This window comes from Artemia franciscana, chromosome 1 (genome assembly GCF_032884065.1).
Source record: "Artemia franciscana chromosome 1, ASM3288406v1, whole genome shotgun sequence".
NCBI classification, from domain to species: Eukaryota; Metazoa; Arthropoda; class Branchiopoda; order Anostraca; family Artemiidae; genus Artemia; species Artemia franciscana.
In genome coordinates, this window is record NC_088863.1 from 45,465,001 (window position 1) to 45,490,115 (window position 25,115).

Below are 25,115 nucleotides of genomic sequence, written 5' to 3' on the forward strand. Positions count from 1 at the left end.
AATTAATGAACTGAAGTTTAGGCTTCGTGTTCAATGTGTATTTTTCTACAACTTCAGCTACACTTTGCACCAAGATAGCCAAAAAAATATTATTGGGTGGCTAAAGAATAATTTTTTTTTGGTGGGGCGGGGGTCACCAAAGAAACTTGGACTGCCTTATCAGTGCCCCCCTCCATCCTGCAATTAGTGCAACTTTTAACCTGCTGGGTATGGCGTTTGACTAAAAGTCTCAGCTATTCAATGTTTTCAGATATGAAAATTGTCATCTTATTTTTAAGCATTTATATTATAATACTCCAAGAAAATAACATATAAAAACTTGCAGAGGGAACATAACATACGCGTGGGTTCATGCGTATTAGATTTCTTTTATCTTTAATTTCCATTTCTTGATTATATTTTTTTATACGTCTTCTTTTCTCACCCGTGTCCCTCCCCGGTGGCACCCACACATAAGCTGATTCTCTCTTTGCCATATTTAGGTGTTCGGGCTTGTCAAAGATTGCCCATAGGTTGTGCGTGATAATTTGATGTTACTGTCTAAAACTCAAGTATATCCACTAAATAAACATAAAAAAGTTTTAACGGTGAAATCGCGAAGAATGGGGAGGGTGTGGAAATTTGGAATTCAAAAATAAGTTAAAAAATTTATTTCAAACAAATTAAAGTAAATTTTTTGTAAGCAGTTAAGCCGTTTTTGTGTCCAGAACGCCAAAGTTTCTGATTTAGCTTCACTCAGTACCCTTAAATAGTTAAACATTAAAAAAAAAATTTAAGGAACTTAATTAAAAATAGAAAGGAATTACAAGGGGAATGTTTTCTTTGTAGACTAGTTTCGCTGAATCAATGATGAAGATAAACTTGTTTAATTGATTTATATGCAAAAAAAAACTAATGGTAACTATGGTCGTTCATTTCGTCACTGTCCTTAGTATGATTTTATTTTGGAACTGTGGCTGAATAAACGAGCTTTCTGACGATAACTTATTTATACCTACAAGCACGACTGAATCCAGGATTTTGTTCGGGGAGAGGGGTAAAAAAAACTTTTAAAACGCATAAAAAGTTGTTTTTATATATTTTTGTTACGCTTTCACGAGTCATATAAATATTTTGGGGGGGGGGGAGGTTCAACCCCCCTGAATACGACCTTACCCACAATATACGTACACAGGAATGTATTTTCGGGGGGGGGCAGATTTGCAAATAAAAGGGGGAAGGGAATTAAGTGAACAGTATTTAAATTACTGGAAGAACAATAAAAATATAATTTTTTTGCAACCTGTTGACATCGCAATAGCACTGCCTAAGTAAAAGGTGAAGTGGGCTATATATATTTTTTTTCCTATTCCCCATACCCCTTCGTATGGAAGGAGTGGTCGTAAAAACTCTTTTGGGAGTTCATTTGATCGGAAATTGAAAGTTCTAGTACTCTTTCCAAAATTCACAACTGATTGGGGGGCGACCAGTGCCTTTCACGCCTCTTTTAGCTCTCCTCCCTGCAAAGACGTTCGAACGAAGTTTTGAGATAGCCATTCTGTTCAAAATGGTTCAAAGGTTTAATAACTATCCCTCGGGGTACAGGCATGCTCCTCCTACAGACCTCGAGACAAGGGCTGTAAGTCATGCAAGTTGCCCATTGTTTATATACAAGTTTTGTTGTTTAGAAAAGCGAGCATGTTTGATTCAAGGGCTAAAGAAAGGTTAAGGGTATGAAGATGAAACTTTTAGGGCTACTCTTACTACTATTATTGCTACTACGACTACTAAAACTGCTATTACTAATACTACTACTACATAAAATTAAATAGATGGAATACTTTATGTGCATCTAGGCTGGAGCTGTAAGGGACAAGGTCTTTAAGCTATGCAAGTTCCCCATTACTTAAATATAAGTTTTGCTATTTGGTCAGGGGACAGATTCTATCCTGGGTCACGAAAAGGCCAAGGCTATTCAGGATAAACTCTTTTGGTTGTGAAAGGGCGTATCAGCAATTTTTCAGCATCTGCTTAGGGTATTAAGCTGAGAGCTACCACTAATGAGCTATTACTAATGCTACCATTATCGCTACTACTACCAAAACTACTGCAACTGCTACTATTGCTATGGAACTAAATCAACGGTGTATCCGGGTTTCCAAAATGACATAGACACAGTATCCCAGGAACAAAATAGGTTAATAAGTTTAAACCCTTAGGGAAAGTTGAGGGGGTGTAAAATTAAACCAAAAGGCAATATATGTATGTAGGTTATCAAGAGAGTGTATCAGCAATATCCCACAACGGCTGAGGGAATTAAGTTGCATTTCTCAGGGCTGCTACAACTGCTAGTACTGCTGTTACTGCTACTGCTACTACTATTATAGCTGCTACTACCACTATTAAACTAAATATAAAGAGTTTAAGGGCATCCAGGTTCTCAAAATGCATAGGTACAATACTCAGGAACAGAACAGGGTATCATTTTGAAACTTAGTGGAAAAATTAAGGGGGATGTAATATTAAGTCAATGTGAATCCAGATTGACAAAAGGGCGTCTGTGCAGTATCCCAGAAACAGCTAAGGATACTACGTTGGACCTTTCAGGGTATGTTGTTGGAGATGTTGGACTAAATAAGAAGACACTGTGTGAATTGAAGGCTGTCTGAAGGTCGTATCCGCGATATCTCTAGAGCTGCTAAGGGTATTAAATGGAAAGTTTCATGGCATATTGAGGGCGGGTTGTTGTTAAATCAAACTAAGCTCTTTGCATCCAGGTTGTGAAAAGGCCGCACTTGCAATATGTTGAATGTCTAAGGGCACTAAAAGAACTTCCAGGGAATGATTTGGTGGATATTGAACTAAATCAAAAGACACTATGTACATCCTAGTTTATCAAATAGGCGTGTCTGCGATATCTCAGGAACGGATAAGGATATTAGTTAAAACTTCCAGGACATGTTGAGGGGGGTGTTGAACTAAATCAGAAGAAAATATGTGGGTCCAAAGTCGTCAAAACGGTATATCTGCGATTTCTCAGGAGAGACCAAGGGAATTAATGTGAAAGTTTCAGGGCATTTTATAGAACCCCAATATTATAAAAAAATTCAACCCATTTATTTGCACATTATTCACTATGCCCATCCCTTCAAAACACTATAGTAGGCCTACATCTTATGGAAAAAGCAAAAATCGTAAAACAATACGCTTTTATTAGCCGATAAAAAAAAAACATGTCAAGTAAAATGAACATAAATTAATCTTAAAAATAAACGTTTCCCATGAAATTTTTTTTTTGAAAAAAAGTAAAGAGCTACAATAAACCAAACACACGCAGAGATAATGTCAGATAATAGTTCAAGCGTAAAACGACCATAAACCACTATCAATAAATAAATGAAACTCATAACAAACAGAAATTACAGTGAAGAAGTAAGTCAAACTTAAAAGAAACAGAAATTACCACAAACATCAATAGGGCTAGCGTCCCCTATGCCTTATAAAGGTGTAATTTCTATTTGATTGAAGTTTGACTTGGTTATTTATTGTAATTTATGGTCGTCTTATGCTTAAACTAGTATTCGATTCTATTTCTGCCCGTCTCTGTTTTCCTGTAGCTCTTTACTTCTCTTTGAAAAATATATTTGCCGGACTTTTTTTTTAAATTAAGTATATGTAAAACCAAGATATACCTTCTATCGTATAACACTAATTTGATTTTGTTTGTTCAATTAAAAAAAAAAAAATCGCTTGTTGAAAACAGAAAGGATTCGAAATTCTACAATCGGGACTATATAAAAAAAAGGAAGGCAAAGAAATTGGCAACAAGAAATGTCTGTCAAATCAGCTGAGTTTATATTGATTTATCTCTTACCCACTTAAAAGAAAGGAAGAAGTTGAGCGCATCAGAAGTGCATCAAAATGCGTCAAAAAGCACAAGCAAAAATACAAAAATTAGCAGAGGCTTATAAGACGATTGGTAGGACCAGGACGGATTGAGCATCATCAAATAAATTAGTAATTTCTGTTAAAAAAAATATAAATAATATAAATGAGATTTAATATAAAGAACTTTCCCATACGATATGGTCTCGTACAATATGAAGCATGCTCACTTTAAAAAGCCATAAATTTATAAGTTGAACGCATCAATCGTAAATTTATAAGCCGTAATTTTTGCTATAGGAATATCTTTTATGGTGGATGCATTTATAATAATCGGTATATGAATTTGTACAGCTGGATTTGCTCTTATACCTTCTTCTTAATCTCAATAGCTGTGGTTTCCAACCTTTATTTTGCTTTTGCTCCCATTAAGACTATTTTTTCATATGGTGCCTCCCCTCCATTGTATGAAATAATCGAAACCCATACTTTTTTAGCAAAAAAAGATAAGATAAATGTAATTTATTAAGAGGGAACTAATAACGGTTTTATTATCAAACCCGCTGTGCCACCATAGGACTAACCATAAAAATATAATTTTGCAAATTTCACGTATTTCGTTGAACAATTTTTTTTTATTTTTCCAAAATAATAAGCTTTTCGAAAAAATAGCTAGTCACCTTCTTAAGTCACTAAAAAGGTTTCTTAGTGCGACTAAATAATAGAGCCTATAAAACGTATAACCTACCTAATGCCACCAAGCTTTAGGGTTTACTGTTGAAAAAGTATGTGTTGGCTATTTACCTATTACTAAAAAAATATTTTACTCACAAAAGTGCAAACACACATACTGATATTGACTTTATTAATAAACATAGTTACAACTTTTTACAATTTACAACTACTGCACAAATGGAAAAATCTAAATAAAAGTTTTGTTGCAAGAAATATCTTGGGGGGGAGAGGCTGTCTCCGAGAATTGCCTGAAATTAGTGTTGATTTTATTTATTGGTAGTATTAATAATATCTTAATAAAAACAAAACTTGCATGATTTGCTTGGTAATTAAAATCTTATTTTTTATGGTTTATAATCAACTATTAACTGACTTAAGATACTTTTACTGACTGCTTAGTATTAATTTCATTTGTTTGTTTTTTATTTTATTTTTTGTCAATCCTGGCTAATATCCGCGCCTCTCGTTGGACTATTTCCATGCCTCCTTAGCAAGGCATGCATATCCTTAAAAAAAAAACTTTTCCATATCTCTTAGGATCTGCATCTATCTTGATTGGCATCATAGGGCTGCTAACAGCACAAGTATGAATGGTAAGTTTTCTTATTTCGAGGAGGAAAACCCTATCTTACCTTAATCAAGAATGTCACACGAGCAAACGTATGATCCCAATCAAGGTGGGGCCAAAGTAAGGCCCTTACCTGCTTGTAAGCCTGCTTAGTCTTTACCAACACAATTTTCAAAAAGTATAATTGCTTTTAATTTGCTTCTTATGTTTTTTTTTTCCCAACTTGGAAAACCGCAGCCCTGTTTGATTGTTGATAACTTACGTACTTGGACTAGCATTCCTACTACTTCAGGAAAATAGTTAATCGTAGCTTCTTACTAAAAGAACATGAAGATTAAAAATTTATTAACAGAACATAATTACGACAAAATTACAATCTTAACCAAGAATTAGCAAAGCTCTATGTGTCTTCTTAATATATAAACGAAAAAAAAAACCACGGAAAGAAACACCAATTAACTGAGTTCTTCAGAAAAAAAGATTAAACGAGAAGGATAGAAGCAGAGGAGGCCACCACAATACGGTTATAACGTGATAGAAGAGTAAATCTTAGTCTATTGCTGATAAGTACCCATATCCCGACGAAAGCGTCATCTTCAAGACCCACCTTTTCATTGAAGAAGGATTCGCTGAATTACTAGAGGGGGATTTACCACCTTCCTCGGTTGTAGTGGCTATAGTTATGTAGGTGTATTTTGATTTAGCTTGGTCTACCTTTTATTTCTTTCCTCTAGAGTGATAAAATTATGGCAACCTGACTAAGCTTCCTTTTTCGCCTCGTTAACTTCTAAAAACAAGCGCCATTCTCCTCCCCTTCGGTACGTCCCAAACGCCTCCACAAATGGTAGCTCTAGGTTGATATATGTTTATCTGCTTTGGCTTGACTGACCTTCCTTTTCTTTCCACTAAAGCGACGAAGTTATGGTGACTTGAGTAAACTTGAGGAAACTACAAATGATCATTGGTCTCCGAACGCCTTTCGCCAAAAGAACTTAACTACGGTATAATTTTTTTCTTAATTGTATGCTTATGTTTGTTCACCAATGATCCCTACTCATATAAATGTTCATACGTCTTTCAAAACTTTCTGTTGTGAATAGGATATAGGCCACTCATCTTGAGCAATTTAATTTTAACTTAGCTAATAATAGTAGAGGGTAATAAGCTTATTTATGCTATGGATGTCAGGTCTTGATTTTGTTTAAACGATAATTTTGACGTGTGCAAGTCTTCATTAGGTTCAAATCAAGACCTGACATCTATAGCTTAGATAGCTTATTACCATCTATCATTATTATGTATAAGAGTCAAGTTAGCCTCAGAAAATATATTTATGTTAAGCTAGCCTATTAAGTTGGTAATGTTCATTTCAGTTATAGTCAGAACCCAAGGAAATTTTTTTTACCTTATTTGTATAATTTACGTCGCATTCCACCCTTGCATATCTGATTAACGCTACGATGATAAAGGCGACGTAGAGGCAATATAACTGCCTATATGCAATTAGCTCACGCATCCAAAACGTAAATCAGCGGCATTTCAATGTTTTCCCCTGAGAATTGTTTGTGCCTTTGAGTGGTTAAACAAAAAAAGCAGGTTTTTTTTCAACTGAAAGTAAGGATCAACATTAAAACTTAAACAAACAGAAATTATTACGATATGGTGGGATACCCCCTCCAAAATATATTGCTCTTCACCCTAACGCTGCTTAGAATGTTCAAGAAGCTATTTTACTCTAATTTAACGAACCTAGTGCTACACTTTTTGTTCGTAAAGGATTGGGATACAAAATCATTCTTTGGCGCATTTAAATAAAAAAAACACGTTTTTTGATCACCGTATTGAATTAATTGAGTTGTTTATTTTAGATCACCGTACATGGATATTTAAAACGAAATTTGCATATTAACTTTATTTTTTTTCGCTAAATGGCTTTCTCAAAGTTTTGATTGGACGATTTTGAGGAAAAAGGGGTGGGGGAGGGGGCCTAGTTGCCCTCCAATTTTTTTTTGTTACTAGAAAATGCCACTAAAACTTTGCACTTTCTTTACGAACATTTTTTATTAGTAATAAATATACGTAACTAACAAACTAGCTTACGTAACGAACTTCTATATTCGTATATTTTTATTAAGTATATGACGGTATTCGTCCCCACGTCAATACCTCCCTCTATACACTAAAATTCGAATTCTGTTCCAATTCTTTAAGAATGACCCCTGAACCACAAAGGCCGTTTTATTAGAATAAATAGCGTACAGAGCGAGGTATTTAGGAGGGGACGAACCTTCTCATATATGTAACAATTTCTGTTCGTTTTAAGTTTTAGTGTTGCTCTTTATTTTCAGTTGAAAAAACTTGTTTTTTTATATTTAATTTCTCATTGTTCCTTTAAATATTGCTGGAAAATCCAGTGGCACCTTTATGGTTCTCTTCCACCGTAATAAATTCCTCCATGGAAAGATCATCTCACGTAATCTCAAGATTGTGATTCGGTGACTTTGGGGAAAAATGAGCGTGGGAGCGGGCCTAGTTGCCCTCCAAATTGTTAGTCCCTTAAGAAGGGCACTAGAACTTTTATGTTTCGTTAGAAGAGCCCTCTCGCGACATTCTATGACCACTGGGTCGATACGATCATTCCTGGGGAAAAAAATTAACACCCTTCCGTGATCTTTCTTCTGGCGAAAAATGCAAAATTCTATATTTTTGCAAATAGGGGCTTGATACCTCTACAGCTGGGTTTTCTGATACGCTGAATTTGATGATGTGATTTTCATTAAGATTCCTTTAATTTTAGGGAGTGTTTTCCCCTGTTTCAAAAAATCAGGCAAATTTTCTCAGGATAATTAAAGGCTTGATGGGTAACGCTAAACTTGATGAATCTTACATATTTGGAATCAGCATAATAAGATGATTCTTTTGATGTATCTATTTATATTAAAATTCCGTGTTTTAGAGTTTCGGTTACTATTGAGCCGAGTCGTTCCTTACTTACAGTTCCTTGCCACGAACTGTTTGATAAGCAAACAGTCAAGCTTTCAGCTATCTTATGGATCTTTTTCAGTCTAGGTGTTTAGCCCCCTCCCCGAAAATACACCCTGCGTATAATTCCCTGCCGTGGAATATTTTCCGTGGGGAGGGGTATTTTCCGGGAGGGGGTGAACACCGGCTCCCATCTTTTTCATACTAAGTGTCAAGTAGTATAATCTCAGCAGGATAAAATTTTTCCGAAAAAAAAAAAAAGATTGATAATGCCCACTGGTAATTATAGAAAAAAAAATATATAACGACAATGAAAAAAAGATAGAACACAGTGTAAGCATCTTGGTGGTGGCTTTCTATTTTTTATGACTAGTAAATTACATTTTTCAAGTTTCGTTCAATTTTTTTAGTTTATTTTTAAGAAAAATATTTTAACAGATGCATGATTTCAAACCTTTGTTTGATGTTTCAGCACTAAAAATCTCAGCTGTTTAACGGCTCATGACAGGCGTTAATTTATTCTCTTTTGCTGTCTTTATTAAAACACTCGAACCACCGCAAGTTAATTTCATGCGAGTGAACTTTATTTTGGAACAGTGCGATTCTTCAATCTTCTGTGAAACTTAACAGCTCGGTCGGGATGTCAAACAGATGTGTAGCATTGTTGCTGCTTATATCCTTCTAGTATTAAAACTATTTTGATTGGTTTATTCTGTTTTTAGATTTTCCAAAAAGCTTTATATCATTTTTCTCACTCACAGAAAAAGTTAAAAAAGGTTTTTTTTTTTATGCAAACAACCGCTTCTCAATAAGCCTAAGACGTAAATCGGGGGAGTCTTTTGTTCCCACCGGATTTTGAAAAGTATTTGTTGTCATTTTCATTGAAAATTTATTTTTTGTATCTTCATAGACAAAGTTAAAGAAGAAGCAAAATTGCCCCCCCCCCACTAGATTTTAAAAACACATTTTTACTTCCCCCTGATTCCCAGTTCTGATATTAATCAGAACTGAAGCTGTTGGAGCCCTCCCCTCTCCTCCAAAAGTCATGAGTTTTTGGGAATATCTGGGTACATCCTGTTGTAATTATGTTTTTTTTTTTTATTGCTTCTCCCGGAAAATGAACCTCGTGTACGTGCCTGTATCAATACTATTAAGTTTATGTAGATAGATAGATAGATAGATAGATAGATAGATAGATAGATAGACAGATTTATTCACACGAAAGTCCAGTTGGGCCATGTTGACATACACAGAACAAGCGAGAAAACACAGCAACAAAACATATACTGAAAAGACAATAATACTAATTATTTAAGAATATCATCACGATACCTTATACCAACCCGGACGGATTTTCCAATATTATCTATACTTAAGTAGCACCTGCTTCTCAAAATTTCCAAAATCAAATGTCTCCCCCCGACCTCCCTACCAAATATTTCCAAGCGCAACCTCTTCAACTCCCTATAGGCCTACATATAGTATAGGCATATATACCTTAAGTGTTTTCAGCTAGTGCAGTCTAACTGACGTATTTTGCTGTTAAACAAGCAAAAATAATCAGCTATCCCACAACAAAATACTTTTATTGCTTCCAGACTTGTTGACTCTGCAAAATTAAACAGAATATGCTAAACTGAATTTGCAAAAAATACACGTCTTTAATGTGTATGTCTGCTGGATTGTGTCAAATCACTATTTAATAGATCGCCATATACATATGTTTCAGGATAAACCCTATTTAACTCTCCCTTTGAAAATTTTCTATCCTCAAAGGCCTCGAACTAAGATTTTGATTCACCTTGGCTTCTTCCCTTCAGGTTGTTGGTTGTTCATTTCGCGCGGAAACTACTTATTGTTTCGTTCATATACATATATTTATAATCCTCTTTGGTATTGTATTATCCTCTTTTGTTTGTCTATTAAGGAATTACTAAGAATAGTGAAAAGGGGATGCACACAAACTTTTCTTTTAGCTTTAGTGAGCTGCAAAGTAAAAATGAAAGCAGAAAAAGACAAACCAAATTTGGGTTTTCTATGCTTCGAGGTGCTCAATATCTTGGATTTGATGTAACTCGAACTGCCGAAAATGGAGATTATCTAAGTGCCCAAAATGTATATTACCGTATTATTTCAAGCCTGATTAATAGATCAAAATATCTCATTAAGAAAGGTAGAACAACTTCCCCTCAATGCAAGATCAATTTTCCCCCGTGATTTCGAAAATGTCCAGGGGTGGTGGATCTTCGTTACGTAGGCAATTAGCTTCCTTACCCTTGACGTCCCGAATAGCAGACCTCCATTGCATCTTGATCATTTCCATCTCTTTTTCTTTTCATTAAACTTGAAGGGTATAAATACTAAATTATAAGTGTTGCAGATTTATTTAATTTAACTAAAAATTTACCTAACACGTACTGCTTCTATTGATACCAACTCATCACAGCACATAGCTTTTAAAACTCAACACTGCTAAGCTCTTCCTCCATCTCACTCTATGCTGCACTTTCCCCTTGGCTCCCTCGGTTGAAATACCCGTTTCTTTAAAAATTTTGTTGTAGCCGCTTCCCATTCCATTTGGTAACGTCCTGCTTTTCGTTTCACCTCAGCTGGATTCCCAAAAAGCATGATCTCAGCAGCCTGTCTACCGTAAAACATAACCTAACCATTAAGCTCGGTTTCATTTGGTGTTTCGCAGATGAAGTGGAAACCAAGACAAGAACAATTTTTCGGTCGGAACCATGATTTGTTTTTCGCTTTGCCCGCAAAACAACCGGGTAAATTTATTTTTTTGTTCATTTGCTTCATTTTAAAATGCAATTTGATAATTTCATTTGCAAGCAAGAAAATAATCTAGAATCTTAATTTAATTTTGGCCCCTCAATAATAATCTAGACAGGCTGTTAAATCTTAGAAACAGTTCTTCCATTATATTCTTTGCTTTTCATTAGTTTTCTGCTCCTTTCAGCTCGATTTCTTATAGTTTCGTTAGTTTGAACATTTGCTGATAGCTTGTAGACATTATTACATTGTCATGCTTTTGTTTTGTTTAGTTTGTGTTTCCGCCTGTGTGTGTTTCTGCTTGTTTTTATGCTTGTTTTGATTTAATAACCCCGATTTCCCTTTGATAGCATGGAAGTCAACTTGACTTGTCTGAAACTTACCAAAAGCCAGTCTTGCGTAGATCAATCTCAACCCCACGACTTGCTGGATTTGATAGTTTGGTAAGCTTTGCTTTAAATTTCTTCGACTTTTAAAGATCTTAAAATCCGGTAAGTGTATAATATTGAAAAAAAAATTGCGCTTATTTACTTTGTCTTATATTTATTTCAAATTCCTTGCTTGAAAACTAAGATGCCTTATAGTCTCTTAAGTCTGTGTCTGTAATGACAAACCCGCCTTACCTTGCCTTACACGGCATTGACATACCTTACCTGGCACTTCTTGGGGAGGGCTCTGTTGATTGGGATTCTGAGAACCTGTTTCCCTTTTTCTCATCAATAATGGAGCCAAATAGAGAAAACAAATACAAGACATAGTCTTGTGTATGTAAATTCTTAAATTGAAGAAGTTATCTGTCAATTGAATAATTTGATAAACTATGAATAGAGCATAAATGAAATAAAATGAGATCGCCAGCCGTGTATAGACTAATTTTGACATCACGACTTAGTGGATTTGGTAGTTTGGTAAGCTTTGCTATAAGTTTCTGGCGCATTTTCAAAACTTATAATATGGTGCGTAGATGGTCAGGAAAATAAAAGAGATCAACCATTGATATCTTGTTTGTACTTGATGCATATATAGAAATGTATATTTATTCGGAATGTGAACCTCAACGGTATAAATAATACAATACTTGCCTACATACAACGACCTACGAAAAAAACAACAGTAATCACAATAAGAGTTGGTCTGAAGACGTTTTTAATATCAGGAATTTTTGTGGGTAGAAGAGGAAGGCCTTCAGAAATGTTTTCAGGTCTATATCTTTGTTTTCCATGAAAGACGTCCAAACAAAAGGGATGAACATTCAGTGAATTTGGATTAAACCTCCGCAACCCTTCATTTTTAAGAATATTCCAATAGATTAGTAAAGGATGGACCAGTATGGGTGCTGAGGAGTGAAAGGTCCCTTCTTGTTGCTTAAACAGTATCTTATTTAGGAAATGTATTTTTAACCAAAGACATTAAATAAACCTGTTTTATCGAGGCTTTGTTATGCAACAATTTGAATTTAATGTAAAGACTGTTGGTTGAAGGAGGGTAGCTCCCCCCCCCCTGTATTAAGAATAACCTTGCATGTGGTATTAAAATAAAAATTAATTAAACGATTTTTTTTTTTTGCATTTGAAAGAAAAAGAGCAACATTGAAATTGAAAAGAGACAGAAATTATCCTGAATAACAGTGGGCTCCTCTCCCCTCAATTGCTTGCTCTTTATGCTCAAGTTTGACTTTGCTTTTATTGTAATTATTTCGTAGTGGAATATGCACAGCCAGCAGGTAATTCAAAGGCTCTTTGGTTTTTCTGATTTATACCGACTTCCTCTCAAAACAAATAGATCCGGAAATTTAACTTTTTAAGACGAATCTGACTCAACAAACCATTTTATTCTTAAGATGTGGTGAAAAAAATAATTAAATTTTGTCACGTTGCTCTTGTGCAAGAGCAGAATTAAAGGGGTGACAGGTCCTCTTGTTTAATGGGTATTTGCTGCTTATTTTAGAGGCAAGAGCAGAGTTAAAGGGGTGACAGCTCCTCTTGTATAATGGGTATTTGCTGCTTGTTTTAGAGGCAAGAGCAGAGTTAAAGGGGTGACAGCTCCTCTTGTTCAATGGGTATTTGCTGCTTGTTTTATAGGCAAGAGCAGAGTTAAAGGGGTGACAGCTCCTCTTGTTTAATGGGTATTTGCTGCTTGTTTTAGAGGCAAGAGCAGAGTTAAAGGGGCGACAGCTCCTCTTGTTTAATGGGTATTTGCTGCTTGTTTTAGAGGCAAGAGCAGAGTTAAAGGGGTGACAGCTCCTCTTGTTTAATGGGTATTTGCTGCTTGTTTTAGAGGCCAGAGCAGAGTTAAAGGGTTGACAGCTCCTCTTGTATAATGGGTAATTGCTGCTTGTTTTCTGTTTAAATGCCGCTCTTTATTTTCTTTTAGGAATTTGTCTTTACTTTAATTCAATTAGAAATCAGCTGATAGCTTGCGCTTAACGTGAAAAGTAGTTTCACATTGGCCACTAAGGCAGAATGCAGTGATCAACATAAATTTTGACCAGTGAGACCTGTCATTTTTAGCTGGCCTCTTCTATTAGGTATCTCTTATTGCGGAATGGCAATGTTAAACCCCCATTATTACTACAAATTTTTTTTTAAAAACTTTTGAACGGTTTTAACTACTCTTCTTGCGTTTACTATATGGAAGAAAGGCTCTGAAATTTACCCTTGATCTGGATCCTGTAGGGTTTGAAATTTTTCATAAGAACGAGGGTCTAAATAGCCACTTTAGATATCTAATAACCGATAGTGGGAGGTGTTCGATACAATTGTGATGCATACATGTAAAAAAAAATTATCTTCACTTGAATATTTATTGTAACTTCTGCTTGTTTTAGGTTTCATTTTTTTTTCGACAGTAATATCTGACATATAAACTATGGCGTGATTGAGTGGGGTTTTAGTTTTCATTTGTTCTTTCATAATAATTTTTGCTCTTTAAGGTTGACCTGCTATTTGTCTTCATGTCTGCTTGTTTTTAGGTGTTACTATCGCTCTTTACTTTTAATTTAAAACATTTTTTGGAACGAATTATTCAAAGCTCAAAGATGCTTCTGTAATTTCTTCTTTTTTATAATGTAGCTATTCTGATTTTGGCGGAAAGACGTAGCTTGCACGTATAAAAAGTTATTTCTTCCCTTTTTTTATCCTTGAGACGGTGTGTACAATCGTTTGCATTACAAGAACTCTTAAAAAAAATATTGGAGTATGATTTAATTCGTAAAAAAAAAATTGAGGCTGAAAAAAAAAAATCTTGACCGTCATGATGTGTTATGATTTTGATAGACATGGATAAATTTACCATTAATCAACTCTAATTTAACTTGTTTATTTTCTCTGAGGACAAACAAACCTTGATTAAAACTGCTTAAAAGATCAGAATAAATCATCTTTTTGTAGACTTAACCTGATTTCTTAAAACAGAAATGCATAGCAATTTTCAGTTTTTTGCATCCTCCGAGACAGAAAATGTATGCTTTTGATAGCCTTCACAAGCACAACACTATTTCCCTGTCTCTTAATATTCCTCCGTCCTTTGATCAGTCCCGAGGGGCTTAAAACTTCGTTTTGGGCACAATAGCGGCCCAACTTTTATAGTCTTATATCTCCATCTTACAATAATCGGTCCCATGGTGGCCCGAAACACTCATTTTTCATTTGTTTGTGTATACGATGGCGTCCCATATCTTGTAGTTTATTAACGTCTGGACTTTTTTTTATATAAGTGTGTCTGTTGTATATCACCACAGTCCTGTTTTTATTTTACAGGCTTGTGTTGATTAAATCCGTGTCTTCATTAAGACATGTTATGAAATCTGATTCTATTTTGCAGACATTTATTCAGTATGTCGGTAGAACTCGAAAACCTTGTAAAAGTTAATGTGATTAGTTTGCTGGTCAGAGATTGTTATAATATGTATATGTATGACTGTACTTAATCAGGACAAAATAGCTTCGATATGAAAGTCTGAATTTTTGTGTTTCTGGAGAAGGACGAGTAAGTAAACATACAAAAAAAATAAGTTTTAAAATATTCTGATTTCTTCTGGATTTAAGTTTTTTTTTATATACGATTTCTTCTCAAATTGAGAGCGTAAAGCAAAAATCTAGATAGTTGTTGAATGAGGGATATGATGAAAATAGGTCAAATGCTCTTAATTGCTTTACTTTCAACATATTTAACTTATAACGATTCGTCTGTTTCAGAGGGTACCACCAGAAAAAAAAAATGAGACGCTATTGTCCCACACTCCCCCGTTAAAGCGATTAAACTCTATTGGTGTATTTTACCGATGTATGTGTACACGCCAATCACGTTACTCCGCATTTGGCAAAGGATCAAACGACAAAAAAGAAACTTTTCTATTGGCAAATTATATGAGTTTATTTCTGCTTTTTGATGTTACATTTATTTATTTTTTGAAAATCAAATCTATTTTTAGCGACCATCATTCAACATGTCCAGAGAAGTCGATTACAATAAAAAGATACATGTACGATCAGTTGATGCAAGTAAAGTCCAGAAACAGTTCAACCAGGTAAGTTATCCGTGTTTCAAATTTGTAGGTACATATTTTAGCAACAATTGACTCTCCTTGGTCAAATGAGACTCAGTCTCAGCTTACATCCATGCGTAAAATTACTACTGACCAGTCAGATTGTTGGAATTTATGGTTACTACTGCTGGTACTTGTTAATCAAATGAAACACACCCAATAATTACGCTATGTTTAGGTCTCAGAAAACCAGTTTCATAGCCACAAAAGACAAGTGATGGGTGATAAAATGCATTTGACTTGTATAATTTGGGTTATATATTTGCCCATTAGGGTGGGGGGGGGTCATACGGAAAAAATGAATTTAAATTCAGACATCGTTTAAAACAACTATAGATATCATTATGGTAAAATAGACAGTAAAGGTTGGGTCAGATCCATAGGATCTTTTGAAATGAAATCCATCCAGACGTAAGGAGATGGTATTGACGTCCTAAAACTCAAATCCTTCATGCCAGTTCTATATTCCTTCCCTCCGAATTGTGATTTTTTTCAAATAAGGATATTTATTTCATCCATTAATATTATGCAATTAATAGTATACAATAGTATACAATCAATTATATGCCCCAATCACACCTTCAGATTCAGCGTGTCGAGAAGCCTACTATAGAGGTTTCAAGATCCCATCTGCAAAAATGTGGAACTTGGTATTTTTTGGCAAAAGAAAGATCACGGATGCGTGTTTATTTCTTTTTCTTTTTTTTTCCAGGGGTGATCATGCCCGACCAATGGTCCTTGAAAATTGGGAGAGCCGTCGTTCGAACAGTAACTAAAGTTCAAGTGCCCTTTTTAATTGACAAAAAAAGATTGGAGGGCAACTAACCCCCCTTTCAAATCCCGTTTCCCAAGGTAGTCGGATCAAAATTTTTGGATAGTCCTTTTATTTCAGGCCAGTTGAAAGGTCAAATAACTATACCTCTGAGAATGACTTGACCCCCCCCCGCCTTTGGGGCAAAGGGTTGTAAGTTAAGTAATTTGCCCATTGTTTGCATATAGTATTTATTATTGGGAAGTACAAAGATATTTTCGGAGAGGGGGAATTTTCTGGGGGATTTTCTCGGGGAGATTTTTCCGTGAGGAGGGAAGTTTCCTGGGATAAACTTTCAAGGGGAAATTTTACGCGTGGGAATTTGACAGAAGTCTTATACGAAATTCTTTTGTTCGTCTCAATTTATCTTTGGTGACTCAATTTTACTAGTGGAGATGTTCTGGGGCAATTGTTCGCTGAAAATTTTCGAGGGGTTGAAATTGTCTGTTTTTTCCGTGAGGGGGGATTTTCCACGGGAGAAGGTTTCCATGGGGGAATTGTCCGCGCGGGAAATTGTCGACGGGGTTTCGCTGATGAAACTTTCCTTTAGGGGGGGGGGATTCCCACAAAATTTTTCCACGGAAGGTGGGACTTCTTGCTTATTGAAAAAAAAAATGATCAGAAATTAACTGAAAAAACAAATTTTTTTTTAATTGAAAGAAGGCCAAGGAGAATTTTCCAGGTGTAATTATCCGCAAGAGATTTTCTTGGAGGAATTTTCAGCGAGGATGGAATTGTCCAAGAGGAATTTTTCATGGAGAGGGGTTGATTTCCAGGCGTAATTTGAAAAACGACCAGAAATCAAATAAAACAAGAGCCAAGAGCTCATGTGGCCCTTGTGAAGAGGTCGGAAGAGCCAAGAGCTTCTTCTCTCCAAGTTTCGTTACGATCTCTCCACTCTAAGCGTTTTCCAAGATTTCTGGTTTCCCCCTCCGGCTCCCCCAATGTCACCGGGTCCGGTCGGGATCTAAAATAAGAGCTCTGAGACACGAGGTCCTTCTAAATATCAAATTTGATTAAGATCCAATAACCCGTTCGTAAGTTAAAAAATACCTCATTTTTTCTAATTTTTCCGAATTAACCGTCCTTCTACTTCCCCCCTCCAGATGATCGAATTGGGAAGCGACCATTTCTAATTTAATCTGGTCGGGTTGCTGATACGCCTGCCAACTTTCAGCGATCGCTATATTGATCACGTATCTAGTTTTGGATCTTTTTCATGTAAAAATTGGGATGTTCCACGATTCAAACCTGAGACCTCTCGCACCCTAACCGAGAATCATACCCCTAGACCATAAGCCATACTTAAGAAGAACAATCATTTGTTTTATCGGCAAATAAAATTCTTCTCAAGTATCTTGTTCGCTCCCCCCCCCCAGATGGTCGAATCGGGAAAGAGACTATTTCTAATTTAACTTCGTCCGGCCCTGATACGCCTGCCAACTTTTGTTGTCCTAGCTTATCTGGAAATGCCCAAACTAGCAAAAGCGGGACAGACCGACAGACAGAAATTGCGATAACTATATGTCACTTGGTAAATACAAGTGCCCTAAAAACAAATTTTTTCAACTGAAAGTAAGGAGCAACATTAAAATTTTAAACGAACATAATAATAGAAAAATAATATGTAACAAACGACTTAAATTTCAACTATTTCTATGAATGAGAAAAAAGACTGGAGTTTCAAAATATCTTGATGACCAAATATTGTAGGAGAAAACAATAAAAATTTGAAGAAATTAAGGTAAGGCGAAAGGATCCTCTGGGATATAGACTGATATGAAGACAGTTGTATGTACGTTTTATCAAAAAAAAATAAAAAAAATACGGAGTGTAAATATTACTAGTTCAGATCTTGGGCAACAACTAAATGCTTTGGCGTGGTTAAGGGCCGTTAGCTTTATCGTTGACTTTCGCGCTTCACATCTGTGTTGCTTTTCATTTATATCTTTTTCTTATGGTATTATTGAATTCTATGATGTGTTTATACCATTTCTTTTATATGGTTTTATACCATTGGCAGTTATACCATTTTATATCATTGGCCGCATCTTTAACTATCACGTTTCAGATATGTATTTTTCTCCTTTATGCCTATTTTGTGCTATCATACCGTTTTAGGATATTTTACATTATTAGTTTTGGTATGCTTTTATACCAAGAGGTTTTATATGTACGATTTTATTATATCATTCTAGAAGGTTATACCATTCTATAATGTGTATAAAGGCCCCGGCGTTGATTAAGAACTGTAGGTCGTAAATTGACGATCACGTTTCATGTCATTGTTGTTTCTCGTTTATACCTCTTTCTTATGTTGTTGTACCATTCTAGGATGTTTTTCCTTTATACGCAATGTTGGATCGGAATGAAACGGTATTTATTTTATTACTGTAGATAGTTTGCTTCTGTCCCTTCCCCAAAAAATAAGGGAAACTGAATAGAATGAAACATTTGGTGCTTTAATATGAACATTATATGAATCAGAATGCCAATTACAATGCAGTTTAACGCGAGAATACCGGAAGAAAAGAGGCACGGTTGAATTAGTTTTAATTTCCGTTTGGTAAAATCTAGTTATTCAGTTTAAATTCAAACATAAAAACAAAAAATTAAAGCAGAGTAAAAATATGGAACATCTCTTTCTTATTTGGAAAAAGCAAATTTTATAGTCAATCAGTTTAAATCTTTTTATATAGAAAAAAAAAAAAAACAGAAAAAAAATGCAGTTAATATTTCAATTTCGTTTTTATAAATAATTTTATGATTTTCCTAGGTAAGCTGCATAGCACTGTTTGTCCCTTGCATTCGAACTTCAGTTTCCACTGGTATCAGCTTCCCATGCTCATTTTCATCACCTATTAAAGTAGTTTGTTTTACACAACCTGCTGCTTGTTCAAGCGCCACGAAAAATCACTAAGTATTATCTAGCTTAGATGCTATACAAAATAAGCTTTATATACCTCTCACATCTCCTTTGATGCTACTTTTACTAGCAATGTTATTATTTTTGATTAATTTAAACTCATTGCAATATCAAGTAATACCCACGAACTGTGGGGCACTCTGTTTCCATGCTGCATCTTTTGCCTTTCTCGTCCATCATGGAAATCTGACAGAGTAGAGATTGCTTTTGTCCATCCCCCTCTCTAATATGAATTATCCTTATCATCGCGTAGTATCCTTAATGAAACCGTTCATGAGGTTCAGTCTCTGCATATAAAGAAGACATGCCACAAAATTGTAGAAAAAAAGGAAACAGAAACAACTTGAAGTGGAACCAATCTTGGGGTTCAGTCTCCGTGCGCAATGAACGATATGGCAGAAAATAAAATAAACTAGAACAAATACCACCATATTTTCGAGTTAATAAATTGGTCATTTTCGCGTGTCTCCCTGTTCCAGATGTCTCTTCTTCTGACAAACGAGGAGAACATAGGGGAGAGAAAGGTGATTTAGCTCATCAGAATCCAAAGTTGCTACCTCAGCTTTTCAAGGTCAAGGGTATGAAAAGAAAAAATAAAAAAAATCGGGACTGATGATTTGTGGCTAGAATCATAGATAGATTTGATACGTACTTCGAAGCCTAAATAATTTGTGATAGAATAAGTTTTGATTGTTATTCTTGTAATTTTTTAAAAATGTGATGGCTATTCCAACCAACCCAACAGAGGTTAACTTTTACCTTTTGATTGAATGCCTAGCAGCAATTTTAGCCCAAAGATGATGCTCAGCTATAGTACTTTCGTTTTTCTTCTCCTTTTTTGCTCTAGATAAAACTGTTTAATTGTTTCTTTTTGGAATAGACTCTGTACGTTTCTTTCGGAGTAGACTTACTTACTTAATGCTCCTGTCTAAATGCTTCCGGCGTCGAGAGTGATGCTACATGGTGCCTCCATTTAGACCGGTCTCTTGCAAGGATGCGGACATCCTCCTGAATGGTTGCCACGGCTAAGAAGGCACCTGCCGCCTTCCATCTGGTTGAGGGACCACCTCTTGAGCATTTCCGTCCATGTAGCGCGGGATCAAAGTTAAAAATCTTTCGTGCGGGAGTGTCAGGGGGCATGCGAAGGAGATGTCCATACCAACGTTGTGTTTACTGGGCAGCAGTTAACGCCAGGCGGTTCTCGTTGCTAACAAAATCGTGTCAGCGTAGTCCTTCAATGCGGTGAAGATGTTTTGTTTGGGCTATATTTACGGTGGTAAGCACAGACTGAGTGGCTGGCCAGGTTTGGCTCCGAAAAGAAGCACGGATCCCACCGAAGAATTGTATATGCGCATCTTGGTCCTACGGCCGATAGAGGTTTTCCTCCAGAGGGCACTTAATCTTACCACCACTGCTGTGGCTTTGGCGATTTGGTGCATTGGATCTTTGAGAATTGATCTGTCATTTGAGAGGATAGAGCCAAAGTGTGTAAATTTCTCAACAATCTCAGCTGGTTTGAGACCGACCTTTAGCCCTGGCGGGGGACGCGGTGAGTTATGGGGTTCAACAAACATCACTTTTGTCTTCTGCCAGTTCATCCAGAGTCCTATCTTTAAGGCTTCATCAGCATGGATCTGTTGGGCTTCTGTGAGCTTCGACGGTGAATCGGAGACAAGAGCAAAGTCATCGGTATAGTCACCGTCTGAAAGTACTGTATCGCCGTACTGCAACCCAAACTGGAGGCGGTTTATAGTCCGAGTCGTAATGTAATCGATGACATAATTAAAGATCTCTAGAGGAGCAGCACAGCCCTGACGGACTTAAGTATTGATTTCAAAAGATAGACCGCGTCTGCCATTGACTTGCACGCAGCTCTCAGTCCCTTCGTGGAGCCGCTCGAAAAGGCTGCAGTACTTCGCTGCTATTCCCGTTGTTTTCAGTATGAGCCAGAGTGATTGCCGGCCGACAGAATCGAATGCAGCTTTGAAATCCACAAAGGCAACATATGCTTTTTGTTGAAATTCTCGAATCTTCTCTACCAGCTGGCGCATTGTGAATATTTGCTCCACGGTAGACCTTCCTGGTGCAAACCAGCCTGTTGGATTCTTTGGTTGGCTTCTGAGGAAAGTGGTACAGCGGTCCAAGAGGGTCATAACGAAGAGCTTCCTGGGCACAGAGAGGAGTGTGATGCCGCGATAGTTGGAGCAGATTCTGCGACTGCTTTTCCATTTCCAAACAGGTAGAATGATGCCCGCTCGCCAGTCTTTTGAAATCTATTCTGTACGAAATACTATGGAGAACAGTACTTGGAGCCAGACAAGGGTCGCTGCCCCACCATATTTCAGCAGTTCTGCATGGATACCACAGATTCCAGGGGCTCGATTGTTTTTCATCCGTTTCATAGGTTTCAGGATTTCTATAGAGGTGAAAGGGTGCTGCACACTCTCATACGGGCCCTCAGGAGTGTTAAATGCAACTTTAAGAAGGTCAGGGTTGGGCTGGCTAACACAATCCAGGTTTTGTTGTGAAGAGAAGTGATCCTTCCAGGCAGACAATTGAGTGCTCACATCAGTGAGAATATCTCCATCATTAGATGTGATAGGACCTAGGGAAGATGGCTTTCCATCTGTAAGATCCCGAAGGTGTTTGTATAGAGCGCATATGTCACCCTTTCTGGCGGCCTCCTCAAGATCGGCAGCCTTTTTCTCGGTGAACAGCCTTCTGTCTCGGTGGAGGAATTTATTTTTTACGCAGTTTAGACGTCTGTATGTAACCATGCCCTTCACTAGGTTTGCTTTGTGACGCTGTTCAATGACATCTAGAGTTTCCTGCGGTATCAAGGGCTTTTTTTCTGGGCTTCAAACGACCGAAAGTACTTTCGGCCGAAAGCAATACACCGTTTTTGAATAGTTGCAAGGCTTCTTCAGGTTCTGAAATTTGACCAAGACAATGAAAACGATTTAAGATGGAGACAGCATAAACCTGGCGGCTGTTGAAGTTTGCGAGATTTGTCGGGTCTAGTTGGGGGGACGGCGATCATTTTTCTGGGCTTCCAAGCGTAGTCTGAGGTTAGAGACGACAAGCCTATGGTCGGTGTTTCCCAATTCTGCACTTCTGTAAGTTCGGCAGTTAGTTATAGAGGAACGCGAGTGTCAGGACACGATTATGTAGTCTAACATCTTTCTTGATCGTCCGTCATTGCTATACCAGGTATATTTGTGAACCTCTTTCCTTTGGAAGAGGGTGTTGGTGATCACAAGATCATGCATGTTACACAGCTGAAGGAGCTTCAGCCTTTTGTCTTTCAAGCAGTCGGGCGTTACAGGTTATAGAACATTGTTCCGAACACCGTCTGTATCTCTGACAGTGCCGTTGAAGTCGCTAAGAAGGGTTAAAACATCATGAGGGGATACTTTTGCTAGGATGCTAGACAGCTGGGCGTAAAAACGTTCTTTCATATCATCTAAGGCTTAGTTTGTTGGGGTGTAGCAGACAATGATGGTCCATTTTCCGTGTTTTTGCTGGATTTGCGCTGTTAGTATCCTGTCTGATATCTGCTCGTAAGAAAGGAGGCACCTCCTGGTCCGAGAGTCTAGCACAGGTACGACTCCATTGGTTTTGGTTCTTTGATCATCCGACAGATTAGGTGATAGCCTTCACCAGTGTCTTCAGAATCGTTTCCTATAAGGAGAGCTTCAGTTACGCCTGCTACAGCCACATAAAAACGTTTAATTTCTAGTACAAGCATTGACTTCGCTCCAGGGAAGTTAAGGGTCTACTGTTCCAGTTGGCCAGTCGAATACCACCTTGGTCAGTAAGGTTCAAACGATGGTAAAATCTCGGTCCAGGGACATGCTGAGGCCTTGAAGTGCAAAAAGAAGATCGATCATCCGAGGCAAAAACATCACTATTCGTTGCACTTAGTTTCGGGTGGAGGGTCGCAAGCCCAACTGACCCTAGGCCTGGGACCTGATTAGCTAGGGGAACCTAACTATTGAGTGTTCCTAGGGTGGGCTCCACCCACCTTGTGATGTCAAGGTCACCCTTTGCATGAGCGTTTAGTTAAGGGGTTCCCCCATATCCAGTGACATGTGGTCCGCAGACTAAGGTCTGCTTCATTCCGGAGAAGCTCCAATTAGTATATGCTATAATAAACTCGACTGCTTAAATCCAAAACAGTGTATATGCATTTTTCAGAATTTTGCTCGAAAGCCTTGACAGTTTTGCGTGAAGATCACTTACCGTGACCTAACTCGTTTCGAAAATTGTCTTAATGAATAATACATCTCTACCAGTTTTTCATGCTACTTCTTGCAGAACTATTTGTTATGGCACTTGGTATTAACCAAGTGACATATAGCAATCGCAAATTCTGTCGGTCTGTCTGTTGGTCCCGGTTTTGCTACTTTAGGCATTTCCAGGTAAGCTAGGACGATGAAATCTGGTAGTCATATCATGGACTGGACCATATTAAATTAGACATAGTCGTTTTCCCGATTTGACCATCTGGGGGGGGGGAGTGGTGGGCCAGTTAATACGGAAAAAATAGAAAAAATTAAGTATTTTAACTTACGAACGGCTCATCAGATCTTAATGAAATTTGATGTTTGGAACGATATCGTGTCTCAGAGCTCTTGTTTTAAATCCCGATAGGATCTGGTGACATTGGGGGGGGAGTTTGGAGGGGAAACCTTAAATCTTGGAATTCGCTTAGAGTGGAGGGATTGGGTTGAAACTTGGTGGGACAACTAAACACAAGTCCTAGATACATGACTGACATAACCGGAACAGATCCGGTCTCTTTGGGGTAGTTGGGATGGGGTTAATTCTGAAAAACTGGAAAAAATGAGGTATTTTTAACTTACGAACGGGTGATTGGATCTCAATGAATTTTGATATTTAGAAGGATATCGTGTCTCAAAGCTCTTATTTTAAATCCTGACTGGATCTGGTGACATTGGGGGCAGTTTGGGGGGGGGATCGGATCTTCATGAAACTTCATATTTATAAGGATCTCGTAACTCAGATCTCTTATTTTAAATGTTAACCGGATCCAGCGTCATTGGGAGGGGGACCGGAAATCTTAGAAAATACTTAAAGCGGAGAGATCAGGATGAAACTGGATGGGAAGAATAAAAACAAGTCTAAGATACGTGACTGACATAACCGGACTGGAGCCGTTCTCTTTGGTGGAGTTTGGGGGGGGGGGTAGTTCGGAAAAATGAGGTATTTGTAACTTACGAACGGGTGATCAGATCTTAATGAAATTTGATATTTAGAAGGATCTTGTGCTTTAAAGCTCTTATTTTGAATTCCGACCAGATTCTGTGATATTGGGGGGAGTTGGAGGGGGAAACCGGAATTATTGGAAAACGTGAAAATTGGGGTATTTTTATCTTACGAATAGGTGATCAGATCGTAATTAAACTTGATGTGTAGAAGGATCTTATGTCTCAGATGCTCCATTTTGACTCGAATTAAATCCAGGGACACAGGTGGTTGGAGGAGGGAAACAGAAATCTTGGAAAACGCTTAGAGTGGAGAGATCAGGATGAAACTTGATGGGAAGAATAAGCACAAGTTCTAGATCCGTGGTTGACACAATTGGAATGGATCCTTTCTCTTTGGAGGAGCTGGGGGGTGTTAATTTGAAAAAATTAGAAAACTTGAGGTATTTTTAACTTAAGAATGGGTGGCCGCATCTTAATGAAATTTGATATTTAGAAGGAATTCATGTCTCAGAGCTCTTATTTTAAATCTCGACCAGATCTGTTGACATTGAGGGGAGTTGGAGGGGGGAACCGGAAATCTTCGAAAACGCTTAGAGTGGAGGAATCGGGATGAAGCTTGGTGGATAGAATAAGCAAATGTCGTAGGTACGTGATTGACGTAACCATACGAG

The 25,115-nt window shown here is 37.2% G+C and overlaps 1 protein-coding gene across 1 annotated transcript in view; it reads left to right on the forward strand.

Annotated features, from left to right (window-relative positions):
• LOC136030304 (uncharacterized) overlaps positions 1–25,115 on the forward strand; it is a gene marked incomplete in the record, with an annotated part of 169,050 nt that overhangs the window by 84,049 nt on the left and 59,886 nt on the right. Inside the window, 3 exon segments of the mRNA XM_065709195.1 lie at positions 6,079–6,168; positions 11,281–11,373; positions 15,363–15,458. Of these exon segments, the coding sequence (XP_065565267.1) occupies positions 6,079–6,168; positions 11,281–11,373; positions 15,363–15,458 (279 nt within the window).